This window comes from Quercus suber, unplaced genomic scaffold, assembly GCF_002906115.3.
Source record: "Quercus suber isolate HL8 unplaced genomic scaffold, Cork oak 2.0 scaffold_36, whole genome shotgun sequence".
NCBI lineage: Eukaryota > Viridiplantae > Streptophyta > Magnoliopsida > Fagales > Fagaceae > Quercus > Quercus suber.
Window position 1 is genome coordinate 1,959,272 of NW_027069501.1, and position 25,930 is coordinate 1,985,201.

Genomic DNA, 25,930 nt, shown 5'->3' on the forward strand with positions numbered 1-25,930 from the left:
GGGATGTGCAGCAAGTTAAAAGATTCGAACTTTGATTGCAGACATTTAACTTGGCTCAAGTACCCTTGCATTCTTTCATCTTTCACCTCACATTCTCCTTTTACTTGGCCAACGACCAATCTTGAGTTCGAGAAAACTTTCATTGACTTTCCCCCCCATTCTTTGAACCATTGTCATTCCCATCAGTAGAGCTTCATATTCAACCTCATTATTTGTGGCCGTGAAGCTCAACCTTAATAATTTTTCAATAACAATTTTCTCAGAGGATATTAGCACTAACCCCACTCCAAAACCTTTCTGATTTGCTGCACTGTCAACATACACCTCCCAAAATAAGGGGCCTTGTTGAGAGATCATTCCAACCGATTTTTCATCCATGTGCTGTGCTGGTTTCAATTCTTCTAACGAGGGTTCAGTGAACTCGGCCACCAAATCCATGAGGACTTGTCCCTTTATGGAGGTACGGGGCATATACTTGATGTCAAAAGCCCCTAAAACTGTTCCCCATTTAACTATCCTCCCTGTGTAGTCAGCATTTCAGAGTATAGTTTTAAGTGGAAGTTGGGTAAGGACAACAACTGTATGTGCTTGTAAATAATGAGGCAGCTTCCGTGTACCAAGCGTTATTGCTAAGATGGCTTTCTCCAATGGCAGATAACGAATCTCGGCCTCATGTAGCGACTTACTCACGTAATAAACTGGCCTTTGTACACCACGATCAACTTGTATTAACACCAACTTACAGCATAAGGAGCCACAGCAATATAGGCAAATAGGACTTCATTTGGCTCAGGATTGAACATGATTAGTAGCCGAGCTAGATAGTCCTTTAGTTGCTGGAAAGCTAAAGCACATTCTTCAGTCCACTCAAACCTTTTCCACTTATTAATCAACAAAAAAAAAGGCCTACATCTATCCGCTGATCGAGAGATAAATCGATTCAGAGCAGCAGCCATTCTAATCAATTTCTAAACTTCTTTAGGATTCCAAGGTGGTTGTAAATTGTTAATGGCCTTTATTTGGTCGGGGTTGACCTCAATTCCCCTGTGAGTTACCATGTAACCCAAGAATTTGCCTGACCCCACGCTAAACGAGCATTTGGAAGCGTTTAAATGCAACTTGTACCTTCTAAGAACTTCAAAAATGTTTCCAAGATCCTTCACATGCTCAGAAACAACCTTACTTTTCACCACCATGTCATTTATGTAAATCTCAATACTCTTACCCAACTGTGGCTCAAACATTCTCGTCATCATTCTTTGACAGGTGGATCCCACGTTTTTCAAGCCAAAAGGCAATACTTTGTAGTGGTAATTCCCAATAAGGGTGACAAAAGTAGTCTTCTCCTGATCATCCAGGGCTAAAGGTATTTGGTGATAACCTTGAAAGACATCCAGGAAACTCATTTGAGGATGGCCTACAGTAGCATCCACTAGCTGGTCTATTTTGGGCATAGGGAATGGATCCTTAGGGCAAGCCTTATTTAAGTTCGTGAAATCTACGTACACTTGCCATTTTCCATTCTTCTTCTTCACCACCACAGTATTCGCTAGCCACTCAGAATAAAACACTTCTTTAATAGCTCCAACTTGTTTGAACTTCGTTACTTCCTCTCGTACTACATCAGCGTGCTTCTTGGATAGGCGCCGAGGAGGCTGTTTACTAGTAGTGACTAATGGGTTGACCTTCAGGTGGTGACATATAAATTCTAGATCCACCCCTAGGGCTTCATAAGCATTCCAAGCAAATACATCAATGTTTCCTCTAAGGAATTCTATCAATTCTTCCTTCTCTTGAAGAGGCAGCTGAGATCCAACCTGAAAGAACTTCTTCAGATCATCCCCGATAGCAACTTTTACCAAATCTTCACACCTCGCCTCCTCAGCTGAATCATCCATGGGCAATACCGGAGGTTTTAGCTACTATAAATCCTTTCCAACATGGGCCGAGGACTCAGCCTTAGGCTTATGTTGAATGGCAGCCACTAAGCATTGTATGGCCATAGATTGATCTCCCAAAATTTCATTAACCTGGCCTTCAGATGGATACTTAACCTTCTAATGTAGAGTAGAGGAAACAACCCCTATCGTATGAAGCCAGGGTTTGGCCACGATTGCAGTATAGGGTGAATACGCGTCTACGACAATGAAATCTACCTCTACTACTTCTGGACCAGTCTATACATGTAGTCGTATCTGGCCCTTTGGGACAACAACTTTTTCATCAAAACTCACCAGGGGGGAACTATAGGGTGTTAAGTCTTCAGGTTTTAAGTTCAGCCCCTTATAGAGATCAAGGTACATTATCTCAACTCCACTGCCTTGATCCACCATCACCTTCTTCATATCATACCCTTCAATTCTGAGAGTGATTACCAAAGCATTATCATGAGGTTAGATGGTTCCAATCTTATCCTCATCCGAGAAGCCTAGGATTGGTGGAATATCCATTTTAGCCCTCTTCGGATCTTGATTAACGTCTCCTGTGGATAGACAAGCTACAAACATTACCCTGGATGGGCAGGATTTTGTTCTCCCTAGTGCTGCGAAGATGACATTAATAATTCCCAATGGGGGTCTTGAAGAAACATCTCTTCATGACTCTGAGCTTGCCTGGCTTCCCTGTCCACTGGAATGATACAGGAGTTGTTTTAATTTACCCTCGCGGACAAGCTAGTCCAAGTGATCCCACAGACTTCTACAATCTTCTATGGTATGCCTATGATCCTGATGGAACTGGCAATAGAGGTTACAATTGTGTCTTTCAGGATTTCCTATCATCTCCTTTGGTCTTTTGAAGAATGGTTTATTTTTAATCTTTTCCAAAACTTGATGCACTGATTCTCGGAACACGATGTTGACTGCTTGAAAATTCGCCAACCCTGATTGTCCAGCAAAATCTCTCTGTGGTCTATTGTTTCTGTAACGATCCAACCTGAAATCTCTTATTTCCTGAGGGATAACCTTATCCTTCCCTTTCCCCTGCTGTTGATCCTCTTCAACCTTTTTATACTTATCAATCTTGTCCATCAGTTGACGCACACTGGAGACAGGTTTTCCCGTCAGAGATTTCCTCAAACCATGGTCAGTGGGGAGGTCGAGCTTAAATGTACTGAGGGCCACTTCGTCAAAATTGCCATCCATCTCGTTAAACATCTCTCAGTACCTATCCGAATACGTTTTCTGGGTCTCACCCTCTTGCATGTTCAAGGATAGCAGAGAAGCTAAGGGTCGAGTGACTCTACGACATATAACAAAACGGGAACCAAATGATTAAGTGAGCTCTTTGAATGAGCTTATAGAATCTGCTCTCAAGCTATCGAACCATCTCATTGTAACTGGTCCTAGACTGGAAGGAAAAACCTTACACATCAAAGCTTCATCCTTGGAGTGTACAACCATTCTTTGGTTGAAATGGCTCACGTGTTCCACAGGGTTTGTTCGACCATTATAGATAGTGAACGTTGGCTGATGAAAACGACGAGGAAGTCTTGCTTCTTCAATCTTACACGTGAAAGGCGATCTAGAGATTTGGTTCAAGGCCTTGCTTATAGCGTCATTCCCCACACCTCCACGTGATGGGCTTTGAGGCTGCCGTTTGCGATAGTGTTCATCCTCAAAGGAAAAGGATTCACTAGGTGGGGTTCGGGACCTCCGCCTATAATTAACATCCCGTTTGTCATCGAAATTGTCATCAGAGTTTAAAGAAATCCGCTTCCTGTTTGCATGGCACAACTCCCTTTTTAACCGATCAATCTCTAATTGCATGTTCTTGTTATTCTCTACATGGGACATATGATTTCCACCTCAAGGTTAGTTGCAGTCAGTATGTGTGGTATGCACACTACCTTTATGATCATCTCTTTGCTCCAGCTTGAGAAAAGGATTAACGTGTTGGGATGCCCTGGACTCTGTCGATTGTGGACCTGGTTCTACCATCATCAACCGTTGCTATCACTCTAGCTCAAGCTCTTCCCACAGACGGTGCCAATTGTAGGGTCAAGATTTGTAGTCTAAGCCCAAAAGATGTGGGATGTGAGCCCAACGAGCCCAATACAATGAATTTGTAGAGAGTAGGTGAAAGAGCTAGGCTATTTGTAAATTAAACAACGGTTAATAAAGATTTAAAAGATGAATAAGCACAAAAGCTCACTTGAAACTTGATTAAATTGGTGTCCGAGAAGATAAGCTATTGTTCTTGAAAGCTAATACTAGAGCTACAATAAATCTTTCTCTCCCTTCTTTTTCTCTTTTCTCCAATCCATCTCTTATGAGGGGTCATTTACCATATATAGTTTCCTTTCAGACCATATTGATCGTACACTTGTTAATCATCTAGGCTTTCAATCGAGTATATGTCCCATCAGACATCTTCTTTGGCTCTCTATGAATGGTGGTGGTTGAGATTGCACTATTCAGGGGTCTTCTTCATATAAATGCGGCCAGAAAAGTTGTTGCAGTGCATTTAATGCAGTGGTAGCAGTTTTTCCTTTAGATATTTTTGTATTCTTATCATCTTTATACGTGCCTGAAATTCATACTTATCATTGGAACTTCCTGGAAGATCACCTAAATCGCTCCAGTACTTGCTCGACCGATATTCATCGTATCCGAGAATGATACACTCCTCAGACTATATTCTCCTATCCTTTCCTCACGTGATTCTCCACTTTGGGGCTTTTCCCATCATTTGCTCCTCCTTGGACGTATCCACATCCTCAAATAGGGCCCAAGGCCCAATATATGAACTTGGGCTTTTATCCCTACAATGACTATTCAAAAGAGAAATATAAGAAAAAGAAAAAAGTACATGAACCCATAAAACAATAAGTTTTAAATTTTAACAGGTCTAAACTTTAAACAATGAAAAAAAAATCATCAATTCTATAATTATTTAAACAATAATATTGTAATCTTAAAAGAAAAAGAAAAAGAAAAAAGCAAATTACAATAATACCTATCATGCTTCACTCGGTCCTTTTTATTTTAATTTTTTTTCAACCCTATTTAATTGGCTGGCTCAATATTTTTCAAATAATTCAAATTAAATAAAAACCAAAAAGTCAAAAACAATTAAAGTATTGGAAAATGAAATACTCTACGTGGCCAAGAAGCACACCGCCTTTCCTCTTGTATACATAGTTTATTCATGAAAAAGAGGAAGCCAAAACTCCTATATATATATATATATGCGTATGTGTGTGCGCGCGTGCGTGTGATTACACAACAGAGAAATATAAGAGAAAGATGTGTTACTATCAAAAAAATAATTCAAATGTTAAAACTTTTGAAAGACTAAAAAATATTAAAGAATCATAAGATTTACTCCCTATAAATTTTTGAAACAAAACCAAATGTATATGATTACACAATAGAGAAATATAAAAGAAAAAGTGATTACTTTCAAAAGAATAATACATGGTATAGTCATTGAAATCAGCTAAACATGTTTAAATATTTCAAAACTAACACAAATTCAGATGCTAAAACTTCCAAAATGCCAAAAAATATATAGAATAAGTTATTGAAACAATTCAAAAAATATATGACTATTCAAAAGAGAAATATAAGAAAAAGAAAAAAGTACATGAACCCATAAAATAATAAGTTTTAAATTTTAACGAGTCTAAACATTAAACGATGAAAAAAAATCATCAATTCTATAATTATTTAAACAATAAAATTGTAATCTTAAAGAAAAAAAAAAACAAATTACAATAATACCTATCATGCTTCAAGCAGTCCTTTTTATTTTAATTTTTTTTCAACCCTATTTAATTGGCCGGCTCAATATTTTCAAATAATTCAAACTAAATAAAAACCAAAAAGTCAAAAACAATAAAAGTATTGGAAAATGAAATACTTTACGTGGCCAAGAAGCACACTGCCTTTCCTCTTGTTTACGTAGTTTATTCTTCAGAAAAGAGGAAGACAAAACTCCTACTCCTGATAAGAACTCTATTTTGATTCTGTGCTGACTCAACCATAAAATAAATTTTTTTTTTTAACAAAGTAGATGAGAAGAAAATAACACAAGAAGAGCTCATACCTCTACTCGACTTTAAAAAAAAATATTGGGGTTTGCTTTGCTTTTAATAGTGTTCATGATTAATCTCGCAAATTTGGAGATAAATTATCAATGTTTGAGTTTGAGTTTAAGTTAGATTTCTTAGAGAGAGAGAGTTTCACTCCTTGTTAAGTTTGGATTAAATAAAAATAATTTTGTTTAAAAAAATGATAATGATGAGCTTGAGTTTAATTTGGACTTGTTAGAAAGATAGAGTTTCATACATTTTTAAGTTTAGACTAAACAAAAATAATTTTATTTAAATATTGTGCTGACATGGAAAATTATGAGAGCTCTAGAGGTTTCAGTTTTATATATATATATATATATATTGTGGGGCCTGAGAATTTGGCAACCCCGACCCACTTTGTACCCGGCCCAAGGTCTATACTGAGGAGGAGGAAATGCCCGAGGATGAAGTGTGAAAATCTAAATCGCCCAAGAGCCTTGCCAAGGACGACCCTGTCCTCGGCCAGCCAAGACCGTAGGAGGCAGAAGTAACGAGTCACCAAAAGCAACCCTCTAAGGCATCTAAGGAAAAAGATCAAGTACAACACATCGACCGTGGAAGGGTGGCCGAGGAGCAAAGCCAGGATTGAATTGTCATTTCCACATTAAATGTGCACAACTGATGTTTAGGCAGCATTAATGGGGAAATGACCCCTGAGGAGTGCTTCCTCGGTTGCTGCAACTCACTGGGAGTTCTGGTAAGGTGGCTGATGGGACGGGTTGTTAGAAAGAAGCATGGATGATCAACAGGTGGAGGAAAGGGATCATTGGAAGAGGACTATATAAGGAGAAGAAACAGATTAAAGTAGGGGGATTCAGAGAAAAGAAGGATGATCACCAAGCTCCTCGGATCGGGCCAAAGACCAACCTTTGAGGATAATTTTCATTCGTCTACGCTGAATGGTGGCGAGCGCTGCATTGGGCGTTGTCTGCTTGCTAGGGCCTAGTTCTTGAACTCGTTCTCTACAAATTCATTGTATTGGGCTAGCTGGGCTTGAGTCCACTCACCCAACAGTAAAAATGCTCAAACCCAGTCCCTACAATTGGCACCATTTGTGGGAAAAACTGATGCGCTAGCAAGCACAGAGGGCAACTATCCCTACGATGCTAACTTATGCAAAGTTAGGCAGTTTTTCGTCACCGCCGACAACACCGATTCCAGATCCCATCAAAAGAAAAAAAGAAAAAAAAGAAAAAACAAACAACGACGCATTTGCTCAAGAAACAATTATTGCAGAAAAATAAAATATTAAAAAAAAAAGCGAATAAACCTTGCAGCATTTTTATTAAATAAAGGAAAAGTACATTATATAAACAGAGGCTTAGACGAGTTTGTTCTAAAGCCAATTATACAAACAGAGGCCTAGACGGGCTTGTTCAAAAGCTAACCCTAGAAAGGAAGGCTGAGGCAAGCTTGTTTTAAGGCTACCAACAACCCCCAGGCCGGTATGGATGGTACCGGCGAGGAGAGTGGAGCAGATGCAAAAGTGCCTGACGGCCCCACCCCATGGTGTTCCCTTGATGCTCTCCCAACCTCATGATAATTAAACATTGGAGGCGGCAACATTTGGGCACCAAATGTGACGTAATCTTGCGAACGTCCATCGGCGGCCGAGCTGGGTACGAGTCACTACCAGCTTGAAGGGCAGGCATGGACGCGTACCGGAGAAAAGCGTTATATTCTTCATGGACCTCCCTCCTAACTGCCAGACATGCTACCATCAGGATGACACCCAAGCCTTGCCGCACTGAAAGTCTGAGGCGAACTACAACCGCTACGACTCTCAGTTGAGGAAGGAGGACCACCCTTTTTGCTCGGTTGAAAGGAAGGAACACCTTTGACTTCCTTACCCTTGCCCTCATCCAGGGCCGCCCCATTCCTCCAAGCCCTAATCACAATCCTAGCAAGGTTATCGAAGGCATTTAGAGGGTCGGGGGGCTTATAATTCCTGTTTAACTAGAGGATTCGGAGAAAAGAAGGACGATCACGAAGCTCTTCAGACCAGGCTAAGGACCAACCTTTGAGGATAATTTCCATTTGTTTATGCCGAATGGTGGTGAGGCTGCATTGGGCGTTGTTCGCTTGCTAGGGCCTAGTTCTTGAACCCACTCTCTACAAATTCATTGTATTGGACTAGTTGGACTTGAGTCCACTCACCCAACAGTAGAAGTGCTCAAACCCAATCCCTACATATATATATATATATATATATAGATTATTTATTTATGATGTCATGGTTTGATCATCGATCCAACCTCGGTCAAATCAAAAAACAATTCCCCATTTCAGTTCTTTGTCCGTTTCGATTTTTAGAACCATATTAGACAACTACTTAAATCGCTTTTTACTCCTTCAACTGGTATGGTTTTTAGTTTTACCACTTGAAACCTAGTTCACGGTTATATATTATGTAGGGATGATAGGCCTAGGAGCCCATATTTATGTATATATTGGGTCAGGGACCCAATCTGAGGACATTAAACAATCCAAGGACGGATAAACACTTTCATAAGGATTCATGTTAGTAAGTGAAGAAGTGAAATCTGATTAAAGCCATACAGAAGGGTGGTCCGAGGAAGAATACCTCCTTGGTTGAGCAAAGCCGAGGTCAAAGGTTGTGGTCTGCCACCAGGGGTAACATTCTGGATCATTCCATGGATGAAAATAAGTATTAGGAAGGAACAAGATAGAGGAAAGTCATGAAATATTTAAAGGGAAAGCTGCTACCACTGAATTAAATGCTCTGCAGCTAACTCTTTAATCGCATTGATGAAGAAGTGATACATAAATAGTAACTTTCAGCCTTACAGCTACTACCTAAAGACTTTAGGAAGGTGCTGATGGGACAAGGATCAACACCAACAATCTGATCTGCATGTAGAAGGTGGAGATAAAAGGTAAAGATAGTACAAAATGGAAGGGATACTCTGAGAATAAGGGATGAGAAATTAAGAGAAAAACACTGTAGCAATTAAAAACTAAATTTGTAATCAAATTTGAGAGAAATATATAAGAACTGATCTCCTCGGACTGTGCTGAGGACAATTTTCCTTAGTTTAAATCAGTCTATCTTCCTTTTTTTATGTCATCTGAATCTACTTACTTGTTGTCCAACTCATCAAAGCCCAGTTTTCCAACTCACTCTTTACAAATTCATTGTATTAGGCTTTTTGGGCCTAAGTTCATCCATCACTTAGGTAAGGGACCCAAATTACGTCCTTACAATTGGCGCCGTCTGTGGGAATTTCTGATGTTATAATGAGTCTAACGTTCAACGATAGTAGGTTTAGGTTTAAACCAAGCAGAATCTATGGGGTCTCAATGTCAAGATCACTTCCGTGATCTTAAACAAAGAAAGGACTGAGAGGGAAGTGTGCACACTACCCATACTAGGAGCCAATCTCGAGGTGGGAGCCACATCTCTCATGAGGAGATTGCTAGAAACTCGCAGCTGGAGATTGATCATCTACGGAGGAAGTTACGCTGTGAACAACGAAGAAAAACTTCCTCAAGGCTAAGTCTCTCTTCAAGCCAAGGAAGACCTCATGTTGCCTCATGGACCTGAGGTCAGCCATGTCCTTGGGTAGCAACAGGGATTGCTTCACAGCGTCAACCACATACCCTGCTGTGCCCTGCTGGAAGTCTTGGATAGAGGCGTCGCTGGGGAGAGGAGCTCCATCCAACTCCATGCGTAGGGCCCAAGCTGGGGCTGTAGCTCGATAGTTGCCCCTTTTCTCTCCCATATTGGCTGACCTCGTCTGCATGCCTTTAGGCTGCTTGACCCCCATTTGAGGTCAACTTCCTGGGAGGGGTAGGTTCTTCCTGTTTCTACCACCCATTTACCCTTTTCTTTCCTCTTCCTTTTGTGGTCAATGGGATTAGCTCGGAGGGGTTAGGTGGGGGGAGGAGTAGGAGGCTTAGTCTGGGCTGCCTTTTCAGATGTGTCCCTTCCTAGTTGGGACTCTAGTAGTTCTTGTAAGGTGTACCTCGACTTGCATTGGATCCCCATATCATCTGGTATAGGAGTAGATCCTCGGTGATGGCAAGATTGGGCTGGGGATGAATGGCCGAGGTCACCAATTAAGACTTCTGGGGACAAAGGCTGATTAAAGACTTCAAAATCATCTTTCGAATCTAAAACTTCAACAACCTCTTCTCCTTTCTTGATCATGGGTTGGGATAGGGTTGCCTCCTCCTTGGTAACACGTTGGAAGGGCAATGTTACCTTAGGTGTGCCCTCGGGGATAGGCTTGGTGGTAAGCGTGCCTTCTAGAATGGGACCGATGATGAGGAAACTCGGAGTGGCAACGCTTATTCAGTGTAAACAAGGGTCCTTTGCTTTAATGACGCACTTCGGCGCCTCGTAGCTTTTGGAGATCGGGGTGTAGCCGAGGATGAGTTATGCTACTCTGAGTTCGCCGTCACTATGGATGAACACCTCGGCCTTTAATATTTTGTCTAGGCTTGTTTGATTGACAAGGTTGAAGTTAGGCATAGCAGCGTTCTTATCTGCAAAACCATGGGGAAAAATAGAAAGACGTCATTAGCAAAAAGCAGAACGAGCCAAAAGAAAACTTAAATACAAATATTTAATCTAGACCTAAGACCCCACCTGGTTTCCTCTCTCTCAACGGGCAAGGGAGGCCATCGTGCCACTCCCCTGACACAATTAAGAAGTCCTTGTTTAGGCCCTTGTTGGAGTCTAGGAAGCACTAGATGAGCCTAACCTCAGGGTACCTAGATTTTAGGTAGTACCCCTGCCCCTTTAGATGGTAGAGGTTGAAATCCAATTGACATCGTGGTGGGTCAGCCCTAAACTCATTTTTTCATTAAGGGCATCTACACTCCCTAAGATTCTGAACATGTTTTGAGCACGTTGAATGGGAGCTAACCTATAAGCCCTAAGATAATCCCTAGTGATGGTGCCCATGGGAATTCTCATCCCACCCTCTATAAAGGTAATCATTGGGATTACCACTTCCTTCTTGCCTTTTTTCATGCCACTCACCCTCCTTACAATACCTAATAAACAATCCTGACAGGATCCTGTACAGAGCTCTAAAGCTTTCTATTCCCTTTTCGGAGTCTGCCAAATTGGCGAATCTACCAATTCCTAAGAAGGTTTGGAGGAACTAAGATGATTGAGAGAAATAAGAGGAGCCGAGGCGGAAAGGACAAAAAAAAAAAAAAAAGTGTGTGGAAAAATAAAGTGAAAAGGTTTATGAAGACTTATAGAAAGAAGAAATTCTCCTCAGACAAGCTCTTGGTAATTGAGAGGACACGAATGAGTTGGGTAAGTTCGTAGGTTCAGTGTATGAGTGCTAAAGTGAAATGAATGCTAAAGTGAGATGAGTGGTTGATTCGAGCAGTATTTATATCAAAAAGAAAGTTACAAGCGGGAAAATTCCCACCCAGGTTCCAGCAAAATCCTCAGTCGTTGGATTCGCATCGCACCGTAGAACATGGGAAATATGGAGCCGTAAAAATTTAATGAGGGTATGTCTCGTATGCTGAAGCGTCAGGAGCGGGCCTTGGACAGTTAAAAAGGGCATTTGTACTGTCAGAGGTGATGTCAAATGGGCGCGGAGGAATTATCATTACATCGAAATCCTCCTTTCTTCCCAAGGAGCCAGAAAGAAGAATCTCAAGAGGTTATTATAGGGGTGATAGGCCCAGGAGCCCATATTTATGTATATATTGGGTCAGGTGCCTAATCCGAGGACATAAAACAATCCGAAGATGGATAAACATTTTTATAAGGATCCGTGTTAGTAAATGAAGAAATGAAATCCAATTAAAGCCATCCAAAAGGGTGGTCTAAGGAAGAATACCTCCTTGGCTGAGCAAAGCCAAGGTCAGAGGTTGTGGTCTGCCACCAGGGGTAATGTTCTGGATTATTCCATGGATGAGGATAAGTATTAGGAAGGAACAGGATAGAGGAAAGTCATGAAATATCTAAAGTGAAAGCTACTACTATCGCATTAAATACTTTGCAACTAACTTTTTGGCTGCATTGATGAGGAAGTGATACCTGAATAGTAACTTTCAGACTTACAGCTACTACCTAAAGACTTTAGGAATGTGCTGATAGGATAAGGATCAACACCAACAATCTGATCTGCATGTGGAAGGTAGAGATGAAAGGTAAAGATAGTATAAAATGGAAGGCATACTCTGAGAAGAAGGGATCGAGAAATTACGAGAAAAACACTGTAGCAATCAAGAACTGAATTTGTAATCAAATTTGAGAGAAATATATAAGAACTGATCTCCTCAAACTGTGTTGAGAATGATTTTCTTTAATTTAAATCGGTCTATCTTCCTTTTCTTGTCATCTGAATCCACTTACTTGTTGTCCAACTCATTAAAGCCCAGTTTTCCAACTTACTCTCTACAAATTCATTATATTGGGCTTTTTGGGCTTAAGTTCATCCATCACTTGGGCAAGGGACCTAAATTGCATCCTTACATATTATATATTCATTTATTTTTCCCATCTTGAATTTTGGTTCTTGGTTTTCTGATTTTTTTGGTTAATGAATAATGACACTTCATCTCTTCCTCTCCACTATTTACATAACAAATAATTATAAAAAATAATAAATTTGGATAGATATAGGAGTAACCATTCGTATAGTATAAGCAAATGAAGCAGTCGTTTAAGGCTCCGAGTAAAAAGTCTTCCAAATTTTAACCAATAGGGTTATTTCTTTCATTGTATAATATTAATTAAACACAAATATTAGCCAATAAATTAAAAAAAAATTATCAAATGAAAAATAAGAAAAAAAAAAAAGTTATGTCCACAATATTTTGCACAAGACTTTCGCAACAAATTTTAAGTAGCAAGTTGTTACTGGCTGTGTTTGGTAGGCAAAAAAATAATTTCAAATGTGCATTCAATTTATAACTAGTAAAACTTAACATCTAAAATTTGTTATGAAAAATATTGTAAATGTAGCACTCTAAAAAAAAAAAGCAATACACAAAAAAGTTCATGACAATTTTTAACAACACTTCAGTTAGCAAACTACTAATTCTCATTTAGATCCACCACTAGCATCATTTTTTTACTTACTACTATCAATCTGCCACATCAACAGGTGTTTTGTCAAATTTTTTGTGTCTATAGACTTCCTAAAACAAAAATTCTATGTGGTTCAAGTTAATTAGTAATTTTGTATCTAAACACAATAGAATAGAGTTTAAGTGATATCTAATTTTTTTTTAAATTCATATTTAATAAAATGCGTCAATTCAATGTTTGCCTTAGGCCCTTAAATGCATCAAGCCTCTCTTGAATTTGTGTTAGCAGGTTGCATTTGTGTCGTGTTGAAGTAAGGGTATTTGAATACATAGCTCAACTCTAACCCAACTCATTTAATAATTGTATCAAAAATCTTTAAGGACCTCAACCCTAACACAACTTATTTATTAAACAAGTTGACTACATAACCCATTTAATAGAAAATTTTTAAAAAAAAGATAAAGCGAATGGAAAGTTTTTTTTCATGTTGTTTTAGGTAAAAGTATAGGGACTTTAGAGGTTAAAGAAGAATTTATCATTATAACCAATAAAATTCTTTTAATTACTCCATTGTATTTAGAATCCAAATTTATTAGATAAAAATGACATTTATTTATATTAATCGGATCATTTCGAGTTATTTGCGAGTTAAGTCGACATGACATTGACTCATTTATTAGGGCCCTTCTTTTTCTAACTTATTTGCTCCCTTTACGTTAAAGACGTTTTGGAAGCCTTGGCTTTAAGAATTTATTTTTTGTAAGTAAAAAATATTTTAGATTTCAAAGAAGTGCAAATTTCTTTGATTTCTAAAGTATTCTTCCATTGAAGTGTACATTCATGCAAGTAGGCATTTAATTTCGTTCTTGTGTTTATCTTTTCCCTTTCTTAATTGATATATATGTGTGTGGTTCATTGCATGGTATTCATGAATATGTGTTTGATTTCATTTTCAATATGATCTTGTTCACAATTTATATATGCCATGTTCACATGTTTACTTGGACTTTTCTTTAGTTGATTAACATGTTTTTTGAATTATTTCTTCTTTAAATTTCAAAATCTGCAATTAATTACTTTTTTTTTTTTTCAAAACAAGAACGGATCTATTTTTTAATTAAATAAAGATCTGAAATTTTTTATGAAATTTTTTCCTAACAAAAATAGATCTGTATTTTCATTAAATACAGATCTGAAAATTTTTCTAAAATTTTTTCTAAACAAAAACAGAACTGTATTTTCATTAAATATAGATCTGAAATTTTTTTCTGAATAAAAAACATGTCTGTATTTCCAGATCAACGATTTTTCAAGCATATAGAACAAACTTGTATTTTCATTAAATACAGATTTGTACTTTTTTTAATAATAAAAAGTGGTTTTCTTCTTAAATGAAAATTGCAGATTTTGATTTTTTAAAGGGTGAATTAATATTGAATGTAGGGATTTTAATATGTCATTGTAATGTCATTCATCATTTAAATGGGTATATAAACAGTCATTTGAGCCTAGAAGACCAGACTCCGTCTAGGCGGAATGGGTGCCTGACACCTTCCCATTCCGTAACCTAGCCTCCGAATCTAGATTTTGGTTCCTAGATAGTGCTTTATCTTTTCTTTTAGATTGTAATCTAGGAAACAAATCCTTGTAATTTTCCTTTTTTAGATTGTAATCTAGTAGGGCTACTTCTTATTTATTTAAATGAGTTACAATCTAATAAATGAAATATACAAGGCTTTGTCTCCTAAATTACAATCTAGTTGCTTAGAAAATAAACTAGGTTTGTTTAAAAATTAAGTCCAATCAGATTAAAAAATAAGCAAAAAACGTATGGGAAATCCTAAAAAAAAAAAAAAAAAAAGAGATTAGGATAAGAGTAAGTTGATTTTTCAAATCAGAATAAGTTTTAGTATTTTGATCATATCTTTTTAGTAAAAATTCTTATTAAGCTGAAATTTTGATAGCTGAAGGGAAATTTGATTCTATACAACTTTACCAGAAATAGCCTAGTTCGAATTTTGAGTTCTACTATGCCAAAAGTGCCTTGGAACGTGAATCTGAAATCTGCTATTTGATTAGCACCTTTTTCATTAGGAGACAACTTTAGTGCAAAATCGAGTGTTTACAACTTTAGTTGGCAAACTTTTACTAATTCTCATCTAGATCCAACACTAGGATCATTTTTTTTACTTACCATTATCAATTTGCTACATCAATAGGTGTTTTGTCAATTTTTTTTTTTGTGTCTATAGACTTCCTAAAACAAAAATTCTATGTGGTTCAAGTTAATTAGTAATTTTGCATCTAAACACAATAGAATAGAGTTTGAGTAATATTAATTTTTTTTAAAAAGGTCATATTTAATAAAATGCGTCAATTCAATGTTTGCCTTAGGCCCTTAAATGCATCAAGCCTCTCTTGAATTTGTGTTAGCGGGTCACATTTGTGTTGTGTTGAAGTAAGGGTATTTAAATACATAGTTCAACTCTAATCCAACTCATTTAATAATCATGTTAAAAATCTTTAAGGACCTCAACCTTAACACAACCTATTTATTAAACAAGTTGACTACATAACCCATTTAATAGAACTTTTAAAAAAAAAAAATAAAGCGAATGGAAAGTTTTTCCCCCTATTGTTTTAGGTAAAAGGTTAGGGACTTTAGAGGTTAATGAAGAATTTATCAATATAACCAATAAAATTCTTTTAATTACTCCATTGTATTTAGAATCCAAATTTATGTTAGATAAAAATAACACTTATTTATATTAATCGGATCATTTCGGGTTATTTGCGAGTTAAGTCAACATGGCATTAACTCATTTATTAATCGTGTTAAAGTGAGTCGACCCATTTTAACATAAACTCATTTACTATAAAAACTAAACCACAAATAATTGTTTCATATTAACAGATTGTGTCGCACATTGTCATCTCTAAATAGATGAACTATGTTTGAAATTTATGTTAACTGTGAAGGATGAAAATGAAAAATAATAAATACTAAACTAAAGACAAAAATAAAAAGGGACTAAAAAAAAATATTTAGAAACGATTGAATATCAGCTTTGCACTAAAAACTATTAAAAATGGATGGGTTGGTACATAATGCTTGGTCCAAAGCTAATAGCACAAGCACATCTCCCTTGTTAATTGTTGTCTTACTTCTACTATCAAATTTTCCAACTTCATGTCTCTTGCAAAGGACAACCCTCCATTTTTTTCTTCTCCTATTGGACAAAGTACGAACCCACAATTTTTGCATGGATGTACTGGTGGGATTTTAGGTGGGTGGGGAGGTCTGAACTCTGAAGTGACAAGCTCCAAGGCCAAGAGGTGTTTAAATGGCTGCATTCAATTGAACAATAAGCCAATAAGCACAACAGCAAATTCGGCTGCACATGTACTGGGGACGGGCATTAAAGAATCTGGTTTGTTTTTATTCCCCCACTAACTAATTCGGCAATTCCCCCACTAGACTTTAGGCAATTCACCAAAGATCTCCTTGCCTAAAGTCTTCATATTCAGGACAAAATAAAATAGTGAAATTAATTAATGTGACTTATATAAAGTTAAAAAGAGGGCATATTCCAAAAACTATCCCATGAACAAACATCATTTAACATGTTTAAAATTATTTTGCTTCATTATCCATTTTTTACAACTATTTATCTTTTATTGGCTGCGCAAGTCCCTTACGTATATAATTGTCATAATACTGTTTTTGTGAGACATGTCTAATCAATATAAGTTGTTAGAAGGAAGCGGGGGACTTAGAGGAGCATGGACCTTTTATAAGGTATTAAGCGTTGCTTGTGCTTAGTAGCACATGGTATTAGCCCAACTATTAAGTGTGATTATTGTATCTTACCTTGAAAAATATTTGCCTTCTCGTCAAAAAGGTATTTCATTGTTTTGTTTTGTTTTTGTTGAACAAAAACGTATTTCATTCGTCTCAAAAGCTAGCTAGCATCATGGACAGAGATGCATATGAACTTGGGGGCAATGCCCCCCTCCCCACCTCCGAATTTAAAAAAAAAAAAAAAAATAGTATATTAATAGGTACTAATTTTAGTAATTTTGTTCAATAAAATTACACTTTACCCCCCTTAACAATGCCATCAATTCTTTAAGAGTAAAATTATCGCCACAAACTTTTTTACAATATTTTTTGCAAACTATTGAAGTAACAAATTCTTATTAGTTCGTACAATTGCATTACTTTTTTACTTACCAATAATCACTCACCACATTAGTAATTTGTAAAAATTTTGTAGTTTTAGAATTTTCCACCTTTTAAAGGCCATAATAAATTAATAGATTAAATATAAAATAAAATATACAAGCCCAAAAAAATTAGCCCAATAAAAAAAATTTCCAATAATAAAGCTAAAAAATATTAAGCCCAATAAATTTATTTTACTCAAAACAAACTACCCGGCTCTTCAAAAAGTTTTAAACAAAAGTTTGTAGTGGTTAAGTAGTAGAGTCAAAGGCCGAAGTCGCCGCATACAGCAAGCAGTAGAGCCACCGCCCCTAACTCTAAATTTTGGCTCCGTCCTTGGCTAGCATTTGAGTTACATTGTGGACTGTGAAAGGAATACTTTATATGCTTCATGTTCATGTGCAATTGTGCATGAGATAATTATTACAATATATAGAAGGGTTTGTGCTCTATGGGCTATGAGAAATATTGGTAGGAGTCCTTGTCCTAGCACATAGAGAGGAGTGGTTCGAACGATAGCTTAAATAAGGCCTATGTGATACACGTGGTATTATCTATTGCCGTCACTTAAGTGAAGTCAATGAGTGTCTTCACTAGAGACCCCATTTTTTGCATTCATTAAAAAAAAAAAAAAAAAAAAACAACAAACAACAACAACAACAATGTTGTGAGAGGAGTGTTTTATATGATGTTCAAGATAATTATTACATTGTATCACAAGGTATCTGGTGTGTTGTTGTTGTTATTGTGTGGGATCCATAGATTGTAAAAGGGATGCTCATGCTATTGTGGGGGATGCTGCATATACATGAGATAGTTATTTCTTATTATTGTTTGAGTAACGTTAAAAACAAAAAAAATTGTCAAAAATCTTTTTTCATAATTTTATAAGATAGATAAGATGTGAGTAGAACATTAAATTAGATGATCCTAGACCAATACTACTTTATTACGTGTCAATCAAAATAATTCATATATGGAGACATTAGTGCCCACCTCATGTAGCATGCCTTTCACAAGTCTATGGATCCCATGGATGTGAGGTCCATAGGCTCATGAGAGATCGATTTCATGGAGTCCATAGAGTTTTAAGATGCTGACTCAACAGAGTTGACGTATAAATATTCATGATCACGAGTGAGGTTTCTGCTTTAACTTGTTGGAATTGGCACACTTTGTGATGTTTAGTGTGAGGTGTTCAAGAGTTATTCTAGGACCTTAACAAATTCTACACTTATCTCCACAATTATCCTATGTGTGTTAAAAACAAAAAATTGTCATAAATTTTTTCATAATTTTATAAGATAGATATGAGATGTGAGTAGAACATTACTTATACATGAACCAACACTAAACTACTTTATTACGTGCCAATCAAAATAAGTCATATCTAGAGACATATTAATGCCCATCTCATGTGGCATGCCTTTCACAAGCCTATGGATCCCACAGATGTAAGGTCCATAGGCTTATGAGAGATCGACTTCATGGAGTCCATAGACTTGTAAGATGAATGAAAAGAGACAACATATAAACATTTTCAATCACAAATGAGGTTTCTACTTTAACTTGTTGGAATTAGCATACTTTGTAATGCTTAGTGTGAAGAGTTCAAGAGTTATTCTAGGACCTTAACTGATTCCATACTTATTTTCACAACTATCATATGTGACTTGTGATTGGTTGTTTGTCACTTTTATATAAAATCATTTTTCTACCACTCACGATCATCCATGTTGAATAGTTGTGAAAATAAGGGTGGAATTGGTCATGGTCCAAGAATTTTTCGATGTTTAAAACAAAGCCCACCTTTCCCTCCCCATTTATTTATTAATTAGTGGTTATTACACATACTTTAATGCAATAATATTTATCTCTATAAGTGCATTCTAAACAAGTAATTGATGTGATGAGCATTTATTAGTAAAAGAAAAGTAATGATAGTGATAGATTCATATAAGAACTAGTAAAAAAGTTACTACAGTACTATTTGTAAAAATAAAATAAAAATAGTTTGTGATTATAATATTATTCGTACAAGATTTATTGTTTCTGGTTGCTCGTATTTAATTTGGTAAAAAATGTTTAATTTTATGTTTTCAGTCACATTTTTACCCAAAAAAAAAAATTATTTACTTTAAAGCCACAGGCGCTGATAAGTTATTTGTTAGTACACTGTTTTAAAAAAGTTTTAACGCTAATTTCACTAGGAATATATAAAATTACTATATAAAGAATCAATTTTTGTTTTCCTCAAAAAAAAAAAAAGAATCAATTTTTGTTATCCCAAACGAATGTACTGCTAGTAGCCGTCTCAAAATCACCGTACGCTGACTTGTTTCCGCAAAGATAGAGTTACACGTTTCCAATGATGGGACGAGTACAGTCACTGTATAATTATAACTATAACTATTATATAATCTCTCTTTCTGTCTGCTGGGAGAAGAAAGACACTCTCCGATTCGGCGAGGCAGAGGCACAAGACAATTTCCAAGTATCAGCACAACTCACAAATCCAAAAACGTTATTCCCACGCGAACGTGCGATTATCGAACGGCCACGGCTATTGCCGGACCCACCAATCCGAACGTATAAGGGCATTTCAGTAATTTCACATGACTGAATCGAATTATATATACCTTAGAACTTTTTTCCACTTTAGTTTCCCTTCACTTCACGGTTCATAATAACTAACGTTGTTTGTTTGCTTTTTGGTTTACACATCCCCTGAAAATTACGAGGACACAGATTTGTTCCAGCGAGTCCGGGAAACTCAACTCACTGAGCCAGAGCCAAACTCAGACTCAGATTTCTGACCGAGTCAACGCTAATTAGCTATGGAGCTGCACCTGGATTCCATGGCGGGAGCGATCGGTGTGTCGGTCCCGGTGCTTAGGTTCCTCCTATGCTTCGTGACCACCATACCCGTGAGCTTCCTCTGGCGATTCGTTCCGGGTCGACTCGGCAAGCACCTGTACTCGGCCGTGTCAGGCTTTCTTCTATCCTATCTTTCATTTGGGTTCTCTTCGAATCTTCATTTTTTGGTCCCCATGTTGTTGGGTTACGCTTCGATGGTGCTATTTCGCTCGCGATGTGGGGTTCTCACGTTCTTCTTGGGATTTGGCTATCTTATTGGCTGGTATTTATTCTTACTTTTTCTCAATTTTGTTTTAATTCGAAGAAAAATTATTGGTTTCTTTGATTTGTAAGTTTGATATTATGTGAATGCGTGAGAATTTCAATGTGCACTGTTATACAAAAAGCGATTTATTTATTTATTTTCCCTTTTCCCATGTTGATTGAAAGCATCGAATTAGACATTATTTTGTCATTGGTGAAAGCAATAGAAACTGCGGTTACAATGACACTTTTTTTTTTTAATAATTTTTTTTTTTTTTAAGATTGGTATATTATGACGTGTTTATTGCCTTTTAATGCCAAGTTTTAATATGAAATTTTGGATGCTTGATTGATTTTCAATTTGAATTTAGTTGGATTTGTATTTTGCAAGGTTTTAATGGTCTGGTTGGAAAACCGTTCAATGGTAAGTAAAGGGTTTGAGCTTATTGGATTGACCTTGGCATGCGGTGTAGTAGAACTTGAGAAAGTTTGCATTTGAATTATTTTTTCCCATTTACTTTTCCCTATAGTGTTTTGGTTTAATGTTGTTGTTTCTGCCTTTCTCCAACCTTTTAAATGTTGATGCAATTGCTAAAAAACTGATGAAGAACAAAGGTAATTTATTATTTTTTTAATGAAAAAAAAGGATAAGAGGGGACGACTAGAGTGGCTTCCCTGCAAAGGTAATTGTTAAATTTGACAAATAGGGTCTTTGTCATATTTCAACATAGAAGAGGGCAAATAAATTTTCCTATCCTCAGTTTGTCTAATGTTCTAAGCCCGAAGAAAGACTAAAAATGTGATCACATTCTTACATGTTTTGGTGCAAGCGAAGGAAATATTCCTTTTGTATAGAGTGTAGCTGGGAGGTGTCTCACGTGCAAATAGACTGTCTAGAGATTACTAGAATGTAACCAAATTTCATTGTAAGCATTTCACATTTTTTGCCTAAGTTGTTGAATCAGTTGAGTCACCTTGCCAATCATGGAGGCCATGACAGGCAGATCATCTGATAACAAATATGAAAATAGCTAACTTCTTGAAAAAATAAAAAATCTAGCCCAAACTGAAGTATTCTCTGCTTTATGAATCTGATAATTTGCATTCTACGTGACCTACTAAATTGTCCTGCTTCTTTTTTTTTTTTTTGGATGCATGAACAAAAGTTATACCTAGTGCACAAGGTTCCCACTTCTGCAGGGGTTTGAGAGAAGTGATAGTAAACAGCTTTACCCCAATTTGGGAAAAATGATTCCTGAACTTGTTAGATGCATGAACACATTTAAAATTATTATTTTTATATTCATGTTGGAAATGGGGCTATTGATTCCATGTAACCTGCTGCAATTTTTTTCCCTAGAGATTTTTAACTAAAAATATTGCTACGTTTGTTTGTTTGTTTGTTTTTTTTGGTCTTAACTGATTTTAAAACTTCAACTAATTTCTGAAGAATATTTGAAAATGTCTTTTCTGTGCATTTTATTTGGAATTCAATTTTTTTTTAAAGATATGCCTTTTTATCTTGGATTCTTGACCGTTTGTATACATGTGTAGCCATGTCTATTACATGAGTGGTGATGCATGGAAGGAAGGAGGTATTGATGCCACAGGTAAGCACATTTTCAGCCTTTGTACCTAACTCACATTTTGTCATATAGAGGTGAAATGATAATAACTACTCTTTACACTATATTTCTTGGATTAATTATTTTTAATGATTTCCTGTTGATAAATTTGATAGATAAGGGCCTGTTCCTTTATATGGCACCTGATTTCGACTGATTGCCATCCTTTTATTTTCTGATTTTTCCTGGGTTCTGATGAGTGTCAATGTCTTCCAATGAAAACTAGGAGTTATCTGATTAGTGACTGATAACTTCAATAAAGTTTTTGGTGGTTATCAACCTTCTCCTAATTTTTGAAGCTCATAACTGCCTATGTTGATCATGTTCAATGCCCCCCCCCACCCCACACCCACCCGCCCCCCCCCCCTTTTTTTCTTTTTTCATTCATATGCATAAGAACATGTGGTAATTATGTGTCAGTTAATTGTGTATTTCCTTCTAATATTTAGGAGCCCTGATGGTGTTAACACTGAAAGTCATTTCCTGTGCAATAAATTACAATGATGGGCTATTAAAAGAGGAAGGATTGAGTGAGACACAGAAGAAAAATCGGTTGATTAAGTTGCCCTCATTGATTGAGTACTTTGGTTACTGCCTCAGCTGTGGTAGTCACTTTGCTGGTCCAGTTTATGAAATGAAGGATTATCTTGACTGGACTGAAGGAAAGGGGGTAGGTCTATCGTGTTCTCAATTTGTGCTTCTGTATTCCTTGTTTAATAGAGAATAAGTGCTCTTAGCTTTTCTAGTCTCTCATTGTTTTCCACTTTTTCTTTTCTCTTTGAATCTTTTGCAGATTTGGAGCTATTCAGAGAATGGACCCTCACCATCACCATATGGGGCAATGGTTCGAGCCCTTCTTCAAGCTGCTTTTTGCATGGCCTTGTATCTGTACCTGGTACCTCAGCATCCTTTGTCCCGGTTTACCGATCCCATATACCAAGGATGGGGATTCTGGAAACGGTTGAGTTACCAGTTCGTGGCTGGCTTTACAGCACGCTGGAAATATTACTTCATCTGGTCAATTTCAGAAGCCTCTATTATTATTTCAGGCCTGGGTTTTTCTGGATGGACAGAATCTTCTCCACCAAAGCCACGCTGGGACCGTGCCAAAAATGTTGACATTCTAGGTGTCGAGTTCGCAAAGAGTGCAGTCGAATTGCCACTTGTGTGGAATATCCAAGTCAGCACCTGGTTGCGTCGTTGTAAGCTTCTCTATTATCTGAGTGTTCCATTCCTTTATATACTAGGTTTTGCTTGGTTATCTGAAAGGAAATATATACTTTTTGATTACCCATAAACATTGATTTTGCATCGGAAAACTAAAATCAAGAAGTCCATGTTAGGCTGCAGAATCATGAATCCCCCCCCCCCCCTCCCCTCTTTCAGAATGAATCAGAAACTAACTTTAAAAAAAAAAAATGAATCAGAAAAGAGTTGAATCGATAATTTGATTTACCTGGTAAAAGTAAACTTAAACTGAACTGTAATCCATATCATTCTTTTTTTAAATTTAATTTTGTAACAATTGGATCCTGTGGGCTGAAAATATTATTTCCTGTTATAATGGTCCTGTTAGAATCTTGATCCAATTCATTGACACATTGTATTCTTTACCCTTTGAAATTGCTATAGGAAATTATAAGTCAAAATATCTCTTTAAAAAAGAACAAAGTTAGTTCACAAGTTTGCTATTTGGATGTCTTTTGTGCCATCCAATCCTAGAACAACAGGTTACTAAATGCTGAAGTGGCAGACTTCGATTTCTAAAATTGGTCTCAGTACTTTTTGGATATATGAGTATGTAGAACATCAAAGCAAAAGATGAATGTTTAAAGTGAATAGCTAATATCTTGTGCTGCTGTAGATGTTTATGAGAGACTCGTTCCAAAGGGCAAGAAGGCTGGTTTCTTTCAGTTGCTGGCTACACAGACTGTCAGTGCTGTTTGGCATGTAAGTATAAATTCAGCCTTACTATATTCTGATTCTCCTGCATATTTTGTTATCCCATGCTATTACTTGTGCCATTTTTTTAGTTAATTCAATCTCCTGGCCAATGTATCTCATTCTTACTATTCACTATCTGTGCCAATTTTTAGGTTTTTTAACAAATCAATGCCCTTGTTTTTTGATAAACCTGGTGTTGTTTCTGATGGTGATTACAGAGCCTTTTCACCTTATCAAGTTTTATATACTGCAGTTTCTTTCATATTATTAGGTTCATGGTGCAATTTCTGCCATCTTTCGGTTCCTGTTTCATATTACCAAATTCTTCTTTGATTGAGGCATCCTTTAATCTTAAATGTTGCCATAACCATATATAAATAACAGAATCTGTAAAGCAGAAAGTACACTATTATTTTCATGAATCATCATTCATAGTGCCATTTTTTTTATGAGTCCTTGTAATTTTAACCTGGTCTTATCCTTATCACACACAAAATTTTTCCTAAATATTGCAACTTGATTATTAGGCATTTTATGTTTTCCCTCTACCCAATCAATATAATCACTCTTTATCTCAGAGATGGTATAAGCAGTGACTAGTTTTCATACTTTGCTTCATTAAGAACAAAGAACAAGTTTTTTTTTTTGTTCATGTTTCTCTATGAAGTTTTCCGTTTATTAATGGAAGTATGAGCCTTTTTTTGTCTTCAATTTCAACTTCAACGCAAATTTACATCTGCCTTATGCTTCTTGTCGCTTCAAATTACAGGGATTATATCCTGGATACATCATCTTCTTTGTTCAGTCAGCTTTGATGATTGCTGGTTCAAGAGGTATTGATTAGACCTCCCCCTCTCTTTAATTCGCAGTGTGTTTTGTTCAGATATTTGAACTAATTCTTTGTTTGCCTTTACTATTTTATTTATGTCCAAACAGTCATTTACAGATGGCAGCAAGCTATTCCTCCAACTATGGGTCTGTTTAAGAAGATACTTGTGTTTTTGAACTTTGCTTACACAGTCTTGGTTCTGAACTACTCCTGTGTTGGTTTCATGGTTAGTCCTTTTCTCACTTACACAATCACTACACTAATTTTACCAGGATCCAGAACATGTTGCTTTCAAGCTTCTTATGCTTATTTTACCAAAAAACTAAGTTTCTTATGCTTATGTGCTTGCATTGGACAGGTACTAAGCCTGCGCGAAACAATCGCCTCGTATGGGAGCGTATATTTTATTGGAACCATCGTTCCCATAGTATTGATCCTCCTAGGTTACATAATTAGACCTGGAAAGCCTGTTAGATCTAAAGCTCGGAAAGAACAGTAAGGTAGACAACACATTTTCTTCTCTTTGGAGTGGTCTGATGAGATCAGGAGAGTGGAAGAAAACTGCTTTCCATGGTTTCTCCTCCACCTTGTCAATTGATGATCATCTGTAACAATTGTTTTCAGCTTTGAATATAATGTTACATCAATTCATAAACTTTTCATCTTTTCAGTTCACTACTTTTGATCTTGTTCCACATTTAAATATAATGTTTTAGCTTTTGCTTTAAATTGTTTAAATTAGAAACACACTTTTGGCCATTTTAGTTATTAGATTTTTTTAGAAACATATAGTTTGACCCAAAGGGGAAAAAAAATCTATAACAACAATTTCTGGCCTGCAATAGAAATTGAGGAAAAAAAAAATACTAATAAATTTTAAGCATAACGGTTCCAAGTACAAAGAGTCGGATGAGAATGTCATTCTCTCTGCACTGAGCCATTGACATGCTAAAAGGCTGTCTAAACAGAATTTGAGAAAAAAAAATTAATAAAATTTTAGGGACACTTCAATTAACCCTTCATGATTCGATTCCATTACTTCATCTATCAATATATAAAAAGATAATGATTGATTTTTTTTTTT

At 36.5% G+C, this 25,930-nt stretch overlaps 2 protein-coding genes across 2 annotated transcripts; one reads left to right on the forward strand and one right to left on the reverse strand.

The window, feature by feature from the left end:
- Positions 1 to 2,672: 2,672 nt before the first annotated feature.
- LOC112003849 (uncharacterized) lies at positions 2,673 to 3,143 on the reverse strand. The gene has a single exon (XM_024036070.1). It carries the CDS (start codon positions 3,141 to 3,143, stop codon positions 2,673 to 2,675), a length of 471 nt encoding a protein of 156 aa, XP_023891838.1.
- Positions 3,144 to 19,974: 16,831 nt separating this feature from the next.
- LOC112003835 (lysophospholipid acyltransferase 1) lies at positions 19,975 to 25,521 on the forward strand. Its single transcript, XM_024036054.2, has 8 exons — positions 19,975 to 20,467; positions 22,003 to 22,058; positions 22,523 to 22,743; positions 22,867 to 23,275; positions 23,938 to 24,023; positions 24,787 to 24,850; positions 24,954 to 25,072; positions 25,205 to 25,521. The coding sequence occupies exons 1-8, from the start codon at positions 20,166 to 20,168 to the stop codon at positions 25,343 to 25,345; spliced, it is 1,398 nt and encodes a 465-aa protein (XP_023891822.2). The 5' UTR covers positions 19,975 to 20,165; the 3' UTR covers positions 25,346 to 25,521.
- Positions 25,522 to 25,930: the final 409 nt, after the last annotated feature.